We start from the raw sequence: 14,258 nt of genomic DNA, 5'->3' as shown, positions 1-14,258 counted from the left end.
GAACTAGAAATACCATTTGACTCAGCCATCCCATAACTGGGTATATACCCAAAGGATTATAAATCATGCTGCTATAAAGACACATGCACACATATGTTTATTGTGGCACTATTCACAATAGCAAAGACTTGGAACCAACCCAAATGTCTATCAGTGATAGACTGGATTAGGAAAATGTGGCACATATACACCATGGAATACTATGCAGCCATAAAAAAGGATGAGTTCATGTCCTTTGTAGGGACATGGATGAAGCTGGAAACCATCATTATTCTCAGCAAACTATCGCAAGGACAAAAAACCAAACACTGCATGTTCTCATTCATAGGTTGGAATTGAACATGAGAACACTTGGACACAGGAATGGGGACATCACACACCGGGGCCTGTCATGGGGTGGGGGGAGGGGGGAGGGATAGCATTAGGAGATATACCTAATGTAAATGACGAGTTAATGGGTGCAGCATACCAACATGGCACATGTATACATATGTAACAAACCTGCACGTTGTGCATATGTACCCTAGAATTTAAAGTATAAAAAAAAAAGAAAAGAAAAATGCAAGACGCCTAGTTAAATTTCAATTTCAAATAAACAAGTAATTGTAAAATAAATAAATAAATAAAATATCACTCTAGCAACTGTGTTGACAATGAAATGTAGCAGACAAAAGTGAAGGCATGGAAAACCTAAGTTAGAAGGTTACTGTCACAGTGTCAGAGGAGAGGATGATGACTTGGACCAAGACAATAGACATGCGGATGGAAGGGGTAAATAAGCAGATGGATACAAAATATTTTACGAAATTTATTAAACAATGTCAGAAGAAGAGGGCAGGCAGGTAAAAGAAAGAGGCATCAAGAATGTCTCCCAAGGTTTTGGCCTGAGCAATTTGATGGATGGTACCACTTACAAGCACAAGAAGCATTGAGGAAGAAGAGGCTGGGAGGAAGGGCTTGGTATGAAATCAAGAATCCCGTCTTGGCCAACTCGGGCATGCAAGTAAGCAGTTTGATATGGGAAGCTAAAGGGCAGGGATAGGAATACAAATTTGGGAGCTGGTTCTAAGGACCCCTCAAGCTTTGACTATCTATGATTCTACACAATTGAAGACCAACATGTGTAGGGAGGAACTCTTTAATAATAGCAAAAAATATATATTGAGTCTTTCCTACTACATTGTCTTAAGCACTTTCCAGGGGTTGTCTTATTTAAGGCTAAGAACAATCCTATGAAGTAGGAACTCTTACTTTCCTTTCAAACCTCGGAGAAGTTCAATAACTTGCCTAAGGTCAACAGCAGGAAGTGAAAGATCTAGGATTTGAACCCTGATCTTTCTATCTTCAAAGCCCACGCTCCTCATTGTCAGCTACCCAGCATTTCATGGCTAACTCCTCCACAAAGAACAGAAGAAGAGGATACTTGTGGAGAAGCAGTGAGGGAGACCAGTGTGCCAGTTGCCAATCCTTTTGGGACTTGGAGAAAAGTCTCAGTGCAGAGGTAAGGGGGCAGGCAGAAAAGCAAAAATTTACTGAGATACTATCTACACGTCATCTTGAAACTCAGAATCTGGGATTATTTCAAGGAGAAAGGATATTGAGTAATTTATAATATGTAATAAATCCATATCACCATTTTTTCACCCCAATAATCTCAAGAGAAATGTATTACATATGGAGTCAGTGTCCTAAAAGGGTAGGGACCCTGGCCACCTCTTCTTTTCCTATCCACCCAGCATCGCTGACTTCCTCTCCTTGCAAACATAATACAGTTGATACAATCATGCTCAAATCAGGACATTCTCCATCTTTCACCCTACTCTGGCGACTGACACTCCCAGCTAAAGATTGAGTGCACGTTTGCTTCCAAAAGAAGGAGAAATAACTTAGTCCGGCATCTAGAGCTTTTTGGAAAAGAGCAAGAAATGGAGCCCAAGAGAGATCCCACCACAATCAACTCTAGGGATTAAATAAATTCTCTTGGCTTGCTGGAATCTTACATTAAATATTCTTGGAAATAAGTAGGCCATAGGCTAATGCTAAGAAATCCTTTGTAATAAAGATACTCAGGTTGTAATGTAACTGTCATTATAGGATTTGACCTGAATAGAAAGAGGAACTAAACAGAGCTTTCTCAACAGAGCTCTTTGAGGATGGATCGTGCTGAATCCCCAGGGGGAAAGAGCAGCTCTTTCACGGAACTTTAAAGATGCCCACCCCTCCTATAAGAAGTTCTTGCTGTGAAAACCAGAGAGACAAAACGCTCCTGGAATGTAAAAAGGTACACGGACTTCAGATTCAAAGGATTTAGAGTCCACATCCTGATTGTTCCACTAACTTACTGTGTAACCTTAGGAGAACTCAGTTATAACTTCTGAGTTTCAGTGTTTGCATCTATGAAATGGGGAGAGAGGACTCCTGACTTAGAGCTACTGTGGGGAGTAAGCGAGCTTATATTTGCCAATGCACCAGGCACAGTTCTTGGCACACAGGAAGTTCTCAACCAGTATTAGCCTTTCCCTCTTCTTTTCTGATACCAGCAGTTCTATGTGGTTTTCTAAACACAGTAATGACTAGCAAAGCATAGTAACTTTTTAAATTGCTTCTGTGAAAAAACATTGCCTCTTCTGGCCCATGAGCTATAGTGGAAAGATTCCTGGAAAGAGAATCAGAGGACTTAGGTGCAGTTCTACTCTGCTACTTACAAGTCAGAGCCTCTCTGAGCCTATCTTCTGTGCTGTAAAATAAAGCTGCCTACCATATCCCTGCCCCCAGGATGGTTATGAGAATTCAATGAGATAATGTATGGAAAAGCACTTTGAAAACCATAAAGAGCTCTATGATGAAAGTAAGTACCATTGTTTGAGTGCAGCTCATAGACAGACATCTACATTTTTCATGTATGGGATCCCAGACTGTGGCGATCCAGTCTGTATGAGCCATATCAGAGAAAACACACCCCATAAAGGGAAAGAGGGGCTGGTTGCAGAAGCGGGGCTCAGAGGACTCCAAGAACAACCCAAGTTCAATAATGCTGGTGGACAAGATCTCTACTCAGGTGGAAATAAATAAAGTTGCCGGCTCATCAGTTACAATTGCTTAGGTCCTTTGTGAAACTGACAGCATCTACAGAGAAGTCTACATACAGTCTAGAGCAAGTGAGGATAAATGGAGAGAATAGAGAACTCATCCGGATTTATTCATCAGTGTACAATGAAGAAAGACGCTGGAGAATATGAGTATTCCAGTCACCAGAGAAGTGGGCTCCACTGTGAGACTGAAATTCAGCTTTTCCAGGACAAAGAAGTGGTTAGAGTACCCATCAAGGTTACCTAACCCCTTCTTTTTGATTCTATCATCACCACCAGCAATAATAACTTTAATTACTATCATTACTAGCAACTGTCCTCTCTGAACGCTCACTATTTGCTGGGCACTGGACTGAGAGCTGTATGTGCCTCTTATCATTTAATCTTGACCACATCCCATCCCTCAAATAGACACTATTATTATGCCCACTTTTCAGATTGGCATATAGCTATTCCAATTATCAATCTCAGAAATCCATATCCTTAAAAATCCTTAATCCAAAATTCTTAGGATCAGAGAAGGGATACGAGGGTGGAGAATATTCCCATCTCTCAAAAATGGGCTTCCCTTGATGTGTATTCATCCATATCTCATTTTCCACAGTCTACAAAAGGTGGATAAAACTGAAACAGTCAAGAAAAGATGGTCAGTCACTCATAAACCATGAAGTAGGGCCCAAGAGTCCTAATCTCCAGCCTACCATGTAGCAGACAACTTGGCCAAAACTTTGTCAATTCATTTTCTACCATGAGGAAGAATTACACTGATTAATGCACCGGTAGCTTAGGGATGGGAGACAGTTCAACCAATCAGAACAATTTGGACAATTTGACATCAGTACTAGAGGCAATGATATCACTTCCTACTTCTTATTTTGTACAGAGGAGAGATGAAAAGATTTCTCAGCCATCACCTCCCCGCCTCCAAAAAAAAAAAAGCCGCCAAGCCAGGGCTTGGCAATTAGTGTTGGAGTAAGTGATCATCTTGTGATTGCTCAGCTGGGGCCAGAAGACTTGTAAATGCATTTAGAGGACAGAAATAGAAGATGTTGTGAGACAGCAGAGAAACCTGGCCCATTTGCCAGGAGAAAATGTCCCAAAGCTGCCGGGAAATTTACTCAGTTGGAAATTTGATGTGTGTCTTCATAAATAAGAAAAGTTAATAAATAAAACCCGTGGATGAAGCCAGTGCCTATGCCTCACCCTATTGACTCGTCTCTCTGTGACCCCCAGGCTCCTCTGGGCGTCCCACTGTGCCTATCAGAGCCACTTGACTGGATGCTGACTTTCTTGAACGAGGTTGAGCACCCTGACTTGCCCCTAATGCACAGCCAGACTCAAACTAGGGGTGAACTAATGGTCATCCATCCTTCTCAGTAATCCCCCTGTAACCAATAGCAAGTACTTTGGCAAGTGTGTGTCCAGGAGAAATGTGGCCAATCTGTCCAGGAGAAAACAGGGCCCAAGGTCATGGGCAGGTTCAACGGTATCCTTGGGTCCTACTCCAACTAGGTCCTCCTACCCACAAAGCCTTGGGAATCTTGCAAACCTCCACAAGCCTCTAACACTGCCACCACTCAGCAGACCCAGATCATTCCAAAAGAGACAATGGGTCACAGCCCTCTTCCAGGATCCTTAAGGGCAAGCCAAAGACATGCTCTGGTACAACCCACTTTAGAGACACCTGCAGCCCAAGATGCAACCCTCCTCCCACTCCAGAGCCTGGGTCCTGAAGCTTCTCCATCTCCCTAAGAGCTGCAGGGACACCATACCCTAGAAGGCTCTGGAACCTGAACACCCAGTCCCTGTCCTCAAAGAGAAGAGGGTTTCTCTCACATCGACAGCATCCCTCCCCCAAATATGACCTCGCACCACAAGCTGGCACTCTATGTGGCACATTCTGCTCATGGAAGTAGTTTCGTTTGGCCCATGGAGTTGAAGGGTCTTGTTTTTAGTTGGCAGCATTTAAAACTTGAGTTGTTTCATGGAATCTCTAAGTCTTCTGGAAACAAGTCTGACCACACCAGGCCCCACCTCCATGTGGCAGCAGTCAGCTGGAACTGATGACTGGTTGCCTCTTTGGAGGGAACACATGACCCCACCTGGTCCACCATGGGCATTTGGCTTTGTGACCCTTGTATTAATTACTATGAAAACAGAGCCTTCTCAGATGTCAAAAGCTTTTTCCCTTGGGATGTTTTACAGTGAAACTCAAACCCCCAATAAAATAAACACCTGGAACATCTGGTCCAAGACCCTCCTCTGGTCCCAGCTACGCCTCCAGTTGCAAAGAACGCATATCAGGAGACTCTCACCACAGACGCTACCCTAGGGCAAGGGGCAACAGCTAAATTAGACAGCTGAAAGGGAGGTCTCAGTCCCCTGGAGCTGATACATCTGGCCCTGAGCAGTGGCCATAGAGCCTGCTATTTCCAGAGAGAGAAAAGAAAGCTCCGCAGAAAGCAGAGGTGGCCATACTGATAAACAAATATTTATCAAGCACTATGTGCTTGGGAAAACACACAGAGCCTGGGGGTAAGGTCAGGACCCCCCAGAAAAGAAAAAATAACTCCTCCACCAGGATTCACTGTGATCTCTTCCCTTTCCCCACCTCCCCTACCCTCCACTTCCCACAGCTCCCCTGGATGTTCTGCTCCTGTGCATGCAATTTCTCTCCAGCCCAGCTGCCCTTCCAAATGCAATAAAATAAAATAAACACCTGGAACTTCTGGAGCAAAGTGCTCAGTCAGTGAAACTTCTAAGTGGCCACAGGAAAGACTAGCCCAAGGCACACCACTTCTCCACTTTCTCCCCAAAGGCAACAGACCCCTCCCCACCTGGTTCCTGCAGAGCCTCTACTCTTCGGGAATATGCCCAGTGGATGTCCGAGATGGCCACTCTCCTTGGAGTTGACCCAGACAACAAGCACCCCTCTACAGGTGCAGCAGGTTGGCACTTCCCCTAATCACTCACCCCAGGCTTCCTTTCATGCCCACTTTCTCCTCAGGAAATGGCAGTCCTCAATTAAATCCCAAAGTCTATCTGCCCAGAACTGGGCTTAGAGAGGAAGCATCAACTCTTGTGATTCTATCTCCACTAGGGAAAGGGGAAAGACAGGGTGAAGGAGGCACAGACAGACAGGAACCCCCACCCATAACCACCTGACCTCTAGCTTGTCCCAAACAAAGCTGTGTGACTTTATACAGGTGTTTCCACTTCTCTGAGCTTTTCCCCACTGAACCCAGAATCTATTTAGACATAACACTGGCTATTGGCCATGCTTTCTTTCTTCTTGCAACCCCCAAGTCCTAACACACATACACACTCTTATGGGCCTATGTATGGTCTCAGAAGTGTAGTATTCACATTACATACGAGTAGAATTCCCTATCATTTACATTCCCATAAAGTTGCAAGTTTCATCATGAAAGTGAACAAACTTGGGTGTCAGGAGACTGACTCTCCCTCTCAGCCCCTAGTCCTAGATTTTTCCTTCTGACAGGAACCTCAGAGATCATCAAACCCAAAATGATACTTTTAAGAGGCAAAATTGGAAGCCCAAGAAAGTTCAAAACCTCGCCCAAGAGCTCCTGGAGGCAAAGCCAGGTCTAGACCTCAGGTCTCCAGCTTCACTGCCCCGAGAGTCCCTGCCATGTGCCCCCCCATCCCTGCAGCCCAGCTCTACTCACATGTAACGCAAGTGGGGGTTCTTGGCAAAGGCTCTGGGCTGAATGCTCCGAAGTCCTGAGTTCCTGATGGTCCTAGACAGAGAGAAAAAGAGGATCAGCAGAGCTGAAGTGGCAGAGGGATGTCTGCTCTGGGCTGAGGCTGGCAGGGGGTGAGGCTAAGGCTGGCCCTGCAGCCGCCCTGTGGGTCATCTGCACCTCTTCATTGCCAGTCATTACAGGTGGCCCGCTGGGGTGCTCAGTGGAGGCATCTGGGCTCACTTGCCCCGGGGCCCTGTGTGAGGCTGGGAGGTCAGGGGTCATACTGGCAGCTGCCCTCCATCCATCCTGGCCAGTGGGTAAGGACCAGGGCTTCTGCTGGTCCAGTGATGGCAGGGCTGCAGCCCTCTTTGTTCCTTGTCCCTCTCCCCATTCCAGGTCCCCACAGTCACTAGCACTGACATCCAAGGGAGGAGGTAGCTGAGAAATCTCATACTCCATGGGGCTCATCAGTCAAGCATAAGGCTAGGGAAAGGACACTCACCCAGCATGCCTGGGTTCCGGGCCTGCCTTGAAACCCTACCTTCAAGATGGGAATTCACGCAACCCCCTTGCCTCTCTAGACTAGGGTGAAACAAAGGGGTGTGAAGAGATGGCCTTTGAAGCCTCTGGTGTCCCCTAAGTGTATGTTGCCAACTCTACCAAAAGAAGACCCAGCAGGGGAAGCACCAATGGTAGCCTTGCTGTGCCCCTCACTCCACCCCAGAAGGCAGACCAGGCGACACCCGCCCCTTCCACAGGGAAAGACCTCTCTGTGGCCGGGTGCACTCACAAATTTTGGAGTCCGGTGTAGAGCTCCATGTCCACGGCATTGAGCGTGTGTAGACTGCGCCAGTTCTCTATGTGTCTGTAGGGGAGGAGGAAAGGTAAGGGTCACTAGATGCGACAGAAATGGGGCTGGCTTTGGAGCCACAGAGACCTGGGTTTGGATCCCTGATGAGCTAATTGACAGCCAGGCCTTTTGTCAAGTCACCAAATAAATCTGAGCCTCAGTTTCTTCCTCTATATGGTGAGGTTCACACTGTCTGCCTGATGGAGTTGTTGCGAGAATTAACGGGATTCATTGGTTCCAAGTTCCTGGCCCATGGATTGTGTTGAATCCCCATCAACTCCAAAAAGATGCTATTTAAAGACGTGAAGTTCAATCTCCCTGCTTGCCTTCCTAACTCAGTTTTCCTCTGTTCCCTTTCTTTCTTTTTCCTATTCAGAATTTCCTAAGGGCTGGCCCTTTTTTTTTTTTTTTTTTTTCCTTAGTTATTGCCCATAAAGACAATACAAATGATATGGCTTAAAAAAGGAGGGGGTGGCTGGCTGGCCAGCAGGCATAGCCAACGAGGGACACACACCTACTTCCAGCATCACCAGGGTCTATACCCTGGAAGCCATCTTTGGGTGACCCACAGCCCAATCCCTCCTGGAGCTCAAGAAAACCAATGGCTTGATTGGGTGGAGTTGACTCCAGAGAGTGGGGGGCCACCTAAGTATCCTGGAGTCACTAGGGTGTCATGGAAAGAATGGGAACCTGGCAGTCGAGGACACAAACTCTATCTTCATCTGAGACTTCAGGACCCAGTGACTCTGAGCCAGTGCTTCCACCTCTCTGGGTCTCGAATGTCTTTATTTGTAAAAGAGGAGAGTTGCACTGGATCAGCAGTTTCTCCCCTTTTCATCATGAAGATCTCCTTTCAGAACTTTGCCCCAAGAGATCCCATGTTTAAGGGGTTTATGTCTAGCCAGCACACTACATCTATTAAGTGCTAGTTAATTAATCTTCTTGGATTTATTAATCAGAGATATAAATCACTGTTAACCAGAGCTTTTTATCAACAGACACAAACCCGTGCTAACTGATCCAGTGCATACATTCCAGCCCAAAGCAAAGAAACTCAATATGCTGTCAGCATGAGAAGGTTTGTCATGGGTATGGATCTGATTTCTGGGTTTATTATTTTTATATTGACGAAATTCCAGACATAAACACCCCTCATTAATGCTTTTGGGGTCCCCAGGTTGAGAACCATTATGCTATTGATTATCAAAGCCCTTTGCAGCTGTAAAGGTGTATGAAAGATGCCCATTCGTACACACCTGCAATCCCAAGAGGCACCAAAGAATCTCAGGAAAAGGCCTTCCACTGCCCACCCCATCCTCCCAGGATTTTACTCTGATCAGTGGCCATGAAGTCTAAGTACCGTCTTAGTGAAGAGTGCAGAGAGGTGACAGCTCATCCTGGGACAGAACTAACCCAGGCACACTCTGTCCAGAAAAGTGACAGCCACCTTCCCCAGACGTCTCCTCCCCAGCACCACCACACCCGTAGCTCTGCCATCTGCCACCAAGTCGAGTGAGAGCCAGCAAGGCAGCAGGACTATGGCTGCCAGGGCCTCTGGAAGCATTTCAGAGCCACACGGTGACAAGGTATGCTGAGAACCTGTTTTGTACCACATTCTCTCAAAGTCCCTGCTGAGCAGCCAGAGACACTGGCATCTGCTGGGGACATGGACCAGGTGGCCAGGTTGGTATTGGATTCCAATGCCAAAGTTCTCCCTGGAAGCTTTACAGCCCCAGAGCAGTTTGGGTGGTCTGGTCCCACCATGGCAGGGAACCTGGCAACATTTTAGATGAAAAGAAAGTGCCAGAGGTGTAGAACTATCTGTGTCACCAGGTCCCCCAGTGTATTCCCTGGGCTTTGTAAATTACCAAGTAGATCACCATGATTGTACAGAATACTTCTCATTCACAGAAGCCCAGCTTCCTATAAGGATCTGCTCCCAACAAGGAACTTTGTTCCAAATGTTTAAATCAATGAAATCATTTTTCTCAGCCCACATTAGAATTCCATAAATGTGTTGTTACAGTTGAGTTGTCAATCATTACCATGTTCTCGAGCCTTACCCTTCTCAGCCCTCACGTCCTTATGCCCACAAATTGACCCTTCCCTGACTTATGCACGCACTGAGATATGGCAGAGAAATGAATGAACTCCTTGATGCAAAGAGTCCTCCGGTAAGTAGAATGATGGTCCCCACCTCCTCCGTTGGGTAGGTCTGAGTTTTCCTAAATCAGGAAATGGCATTTTTATAGCCACAGTGCAACAGTGTGAGTAGGAGTCAGGGCTCTAAGGCAGTAGTCATCAAGCTACAGCCCGCTGCCTGCTTTCCTGCAGCCCCAGAGCTAAAAATGACATTTACATTTTTAAAAATCAAAAGAAGAATTATATTTTGTAACATATGAAAACTACACGAAATTCAAATTTCCATGTTCATATTCATTCATTTACTGTCATCTATAGCTATCTTCAAGCTACAAATAACAGAGCTGAATAGTTGCTACGGAGGCCATATGGCCTGCAAAACCTGAAATATTTACTCTCTGGCCCTTTAGAGAAAACAGTTGTCGACTCCTGCCCTAGAAGCTGATGGTCAAAATGCGTATCCTGGTCCCATCAGTGCCCCTATCTATGTGCCCTGTCCAGGTTACCTCTTCTGTCTGTGCCTCAGTTTTCTCATCTATTAAATGGGGATAATAAAATAACTGCCTCCTAAGAATGATGTGAAGAGCAAAAGACTATGATAAAAAAGGAAACTCCTTTGCATTGTGGGACATACATAAGTCCTCAGGCAGAGCTGGTTGTGCTGATTATTTTCCTCCTGTGCCTTACAGAAACTGAGCAGTCTTGTTCTCAGTTTTCAAGCTAAAAATGGCATCAGGCTTCTGCTGGAAGTTGTCATTTCTCCGCAATCATTGATAAAAAACCCCATGTGGTGGAGTGTAGAGGGGTAGGAAACCTGTCATTCATGGCCTCCAGGAAAACTGTTCCAGCAGGAGTTTATACAGAGGATTCTAGCAGGTTCAAGGAGTGCATAGACACTGCGTCAGAGCAGGTTCCGAGGAAGAGCAGGAGGATGAAGATGAGGCCCTGACATTTCTGGATGGCATCAGCTGGGCACCTGCCAAGTTCTCCTATGACTCACCACTTGGTACCCAACCAGGAGGGTCAGCGCTGTGACTCTGCTGGCTGATGTGTGTGTGCAACTAGGGAGACCACCACTTTTAGTGAAAAGGGCAGGCTCTAAAAAATATAATGTAATATTTATATTTTTATATTTATATATATATAAATATTTATATATATAAATATAAATATTTATATATATATATATGTATATATAGTAAAAGAGCAGGTTTGGTTTGCTTTTGTTAATGGTAAGTGAGTACCTCAACCCAGCACGATTACATGTGGCTTCCCCTTTTTTGTGATTTTCAGGGCTGTCCAGGTTGTTTTCATTGAGCATTTGTTTTGTCGTTTGAAAATCAATCAATACTGCCTGTAATCCCAGCACTTTGAAAGGCTGAGGTGGGTGGATCATTTGCGGTCAAGAGTTCGAGATCAGCCCAGCCAACATGGGGAAACCCTGTCTCTACTAAAAATACAAAAATTAGCCAGGTGTGGTGGTGAGCGCCTGTAATCCCAGCTACTCGGGAGACTGAGGCAGGAGAATCACTTGAACCTGGGAGGCAGAGGCTGCAGTGAGCCGAGATCACACCACTGCACTCCAGCCTGGATGACACAGTGAGACTCTGTCTCAAAAAAAAAAAAAAAAAAAAAAAAAAATCAATACCTATTCACTTCTAGAGGAAGGCCAGGCACCTAAACCCTGTGGGGGCGGTGATTGGTTTCCCTGTTCCAGGACCACAGGCAGGACCAGCTCATCCCTGCCCGGACATCTTACAAACCCACTCCCACTGTGGAGGAAAAGAATTTAGAGCAATGCCCAAGGGACTGTGCAATTCTGCAGAGTGCATGGCAGTGGCCTCCACAGGAACCTGCAGCTCTGCTCTCAATCCGGGTGTCCCGGTTCAATTAGAAACAGAGAGTGGAGGGAGAAGAAAGAGGGCAAAAGGTGGCACATCAGGTGCCCACTCCTACTTTAAATAAATTACCTCCACTTTAGTCTCGTAATACATGGGTTCTCAAAAGGAGGCAGTTTTGCCCCTCGGCAGACATTTGACAATATCTGGACACATTTTTGGTTGTCACAGCTGGGGAAAGTGAGTAACAATGGCTTACAGTGGGTAGAGATTAGAAATGATGCTAAACATCCTACAATGCACAGGACAGCCCCCACCACTAAGAATCATCAACCCCAAATGTCCACAGCACCAGAATTGAGAAATCCTGCTTTATTATATAAAGCTTCTGCTTAAGAGGGCTATTAAAGCAAGAGTCTCATGGCTCAAAACAACATCAATTTTGAAAATGACTGCTTTGCAGCAAACATTACCAGGCCTCAGGACAATACAAAAAAGTCTGCCTCTAGGTCACTGAGTCCAGGTGAGAGAACAAAACGGGCAAGCCACAGCTCCCAGGACCCTCTCAAGTCACAGGCATTTCTTGAGAGGAAATGACGGGTGTGTTGGCCTGCTGGACCATGACCCAAGCCAGGCTACACATTCCAGAAGCAATAGTGGTCTCTTCTCACCATCTCTGGCTGGAACCCACTGGCCCAGAGCCTTTTCTCTCCACTGAAAGTTCCTCTCCTGGATTTCTCATGCCTCTTCATTCCATAGAAATGTGAAATGCTCCATTCAGAAAATCAGCTCAATGCCCTGCTCCTACCCTCTCACCACTGCCCTTCCATTGCACAGAGCCACTACTGTGCCAAGAGCTAGTGGGCACCACTTTTCCAGAGGGAGGGAGACAGTGGGGCATAATACATGATGACATTGACCTCCAGAGCCAGAGTCGGGCTTAGGTCAGGAACTCAAAAACCTCAGTGAAGTCAAGGTAGACCTCTGGGATCAAGATCTCATGATGCTGCCAGGTGGGCTTAGAATGGGGAATGGAGTCAGGGAATGGCCATGCAGAGTCTCTTCGGCAATCCTAGAAAATCAGTCGGAAACACAGCCACTCTCAGTGACTCACAACAGCAACACCAGGTCCCAGAGACCCAGGATCACAGATAGCTGCTTCATAGCCTTTTTTATAATGGGACATGGCACAAATTAAATATTAATTGATATTTAATTAATGGGGAGTGCAAACATCCTTTGTGCTAGAATAAATCAGATTGCAATTCTTTTTTGTTTTGTTTTGTTTTGTTTTGTTTTTGAGATGGAGTTTCACTCTTGCCGCCCAGGCGGGAGTGTAATGGTGCAATCTTGGCTCACTGCAACCTCTGCCTCCTAGGTTCAAGCAATTCTCCTGCCTTAGCCTACTGAGTAGCTGGGATTACAGGCATGTGCCACCACACCCAGCTAATTTTGTATCTTTAGTAGAGATGGGGTTTCACCATGTTGGCCAAGCTGGTCTGAAACTCCTTACCTCAGGTGATCCACCTGCCTCAGCCTCCCAAAGTGTTGGGATTACAGGTGTGAGCCACCATTCCCAACCAGATTGTACCACAGTTTTCTCTTCTTCCTTCTGTTTTGCTTGGGCCAATATGAAAATGAATTGGCAATCTCCAAGCATCCCAAAATTGGATGGTACAGAATGTGTGGTCCATATTTTAATTAAAAATATGTCATGTGGATATGTTTAAGAGTTGTTTCTACCTTCAATATTTAATGTTTCATGTTTACTCCTCTTCTGTGCAGAAAATTGTAGAATACACAGAACTATAGAAGATTTGCAAAGATACAAAGACCACCATCTAACCCCAGAGGACTAAGAAAACTGAGGAAGTACACAACAGGGACAAGGCACCCTTTACCTGGCAGAACTTCCCTGGGCAGTTGGCAAGACAGGAGCTTGGTTGGTGGAACTTAGGAACATCCTTCCTTTCTCTACAGGTAGCAGGCCCAGTATTGCCTCATTTTTTCTAAGCTTTTCCTGCTCCTCTCTTGCTGTCAGATTGCTGTTATCTTCACTGTGACTTCTCACTGCCATTAATGAGCTCTTCTTCATAACCAAATTTTCCAGACAACTAAATTTAAATGCAAAACCCTTTGCATTTTCAACTTCCTTGCTGGGTGTTTCTTTTTTCCACCTAAAATGCATTACACACGTCCTTGCCTTTTTAAGCGGAGTAGACAGATCATGATTTACATTTTCTTGATGACCTTACATCAATACGACCAGCCTAATGAGTCTGCCAGGCTGTAACACAGCAAAACCCTCAGAAGTTCCTGAAGGATGCCGAATTTGTAGCCCTACTACAAATGGCCTTACCCTGATATGATTTCCTATTCCAATGGTTATCACATCCATTTTATCTATTTTCTGGCTTTTTCTTTGATATTAGGCTGCAGGCCATCACCTCTTAAGCTGTCCCCAGGGCCCCTCCTCCCTCCCAAATGTGCTGTGCCCAGTCTCCTCTGCAGCCTCTTGGAGCCCAATAGGTAAGAGCTGGCACCTGGAGTTAGGCTGACATGGAGATGACAGGCTAGCACTGGAAGCCAGATGCCCTCAGGCCAGTTACTAGAGCTTCTCCAGCCATCAGTT

The 14,258-nt window shown here is 45.7% G+C and overlaps 1 protein-coding gene across 7 annotated transcripts in view; it reads right to left on the bottom strand.

The window, feature by feature from the left end:
- The window catches only part of NTRK3 (neurotrophic receptor tyrosine kinase 3), a 385,036-nt gene that overhangs the window by 308,957 nt on the left and 61,821 nt on the right, over positions 1–14,258 (bottom strand). For all 7 annotated transcript variants that reach the window (XM_017960901.2, XM_017960896.2, XM_017960898.2 and 4 more), the window contains exons 2-3: positions 7,587–7,661; positions 6,779–6,850 (exon numbers count right to left, since the gene is read on the bottom strand). In XM_017960901.2, coding sequence (XP_017816390.2) covers positions 6,779–6,850; positions 7,587–7,661 — 147 coding nt within the window. The remainder of the gene's footprint in view (positions 1–6,778; positions 6,851–7,586; positions 7,662–14,258) is intronic.

Source organism: Papio anubis, chromosome 7, assembly GCF_008728515.1.
Source record: "Papio anubis isolate 15944 chromosome 7, Panubis1.0, whole genome shotgun sequence".
NCBI lineage: Eukaryota > Metazoa > Chordata > Mammalia > Primates > Cercopithecidae > Papio > Papio anubis.
This window is presented reverse-complemented; position numbering and strand designations above follow the sequence as displayed.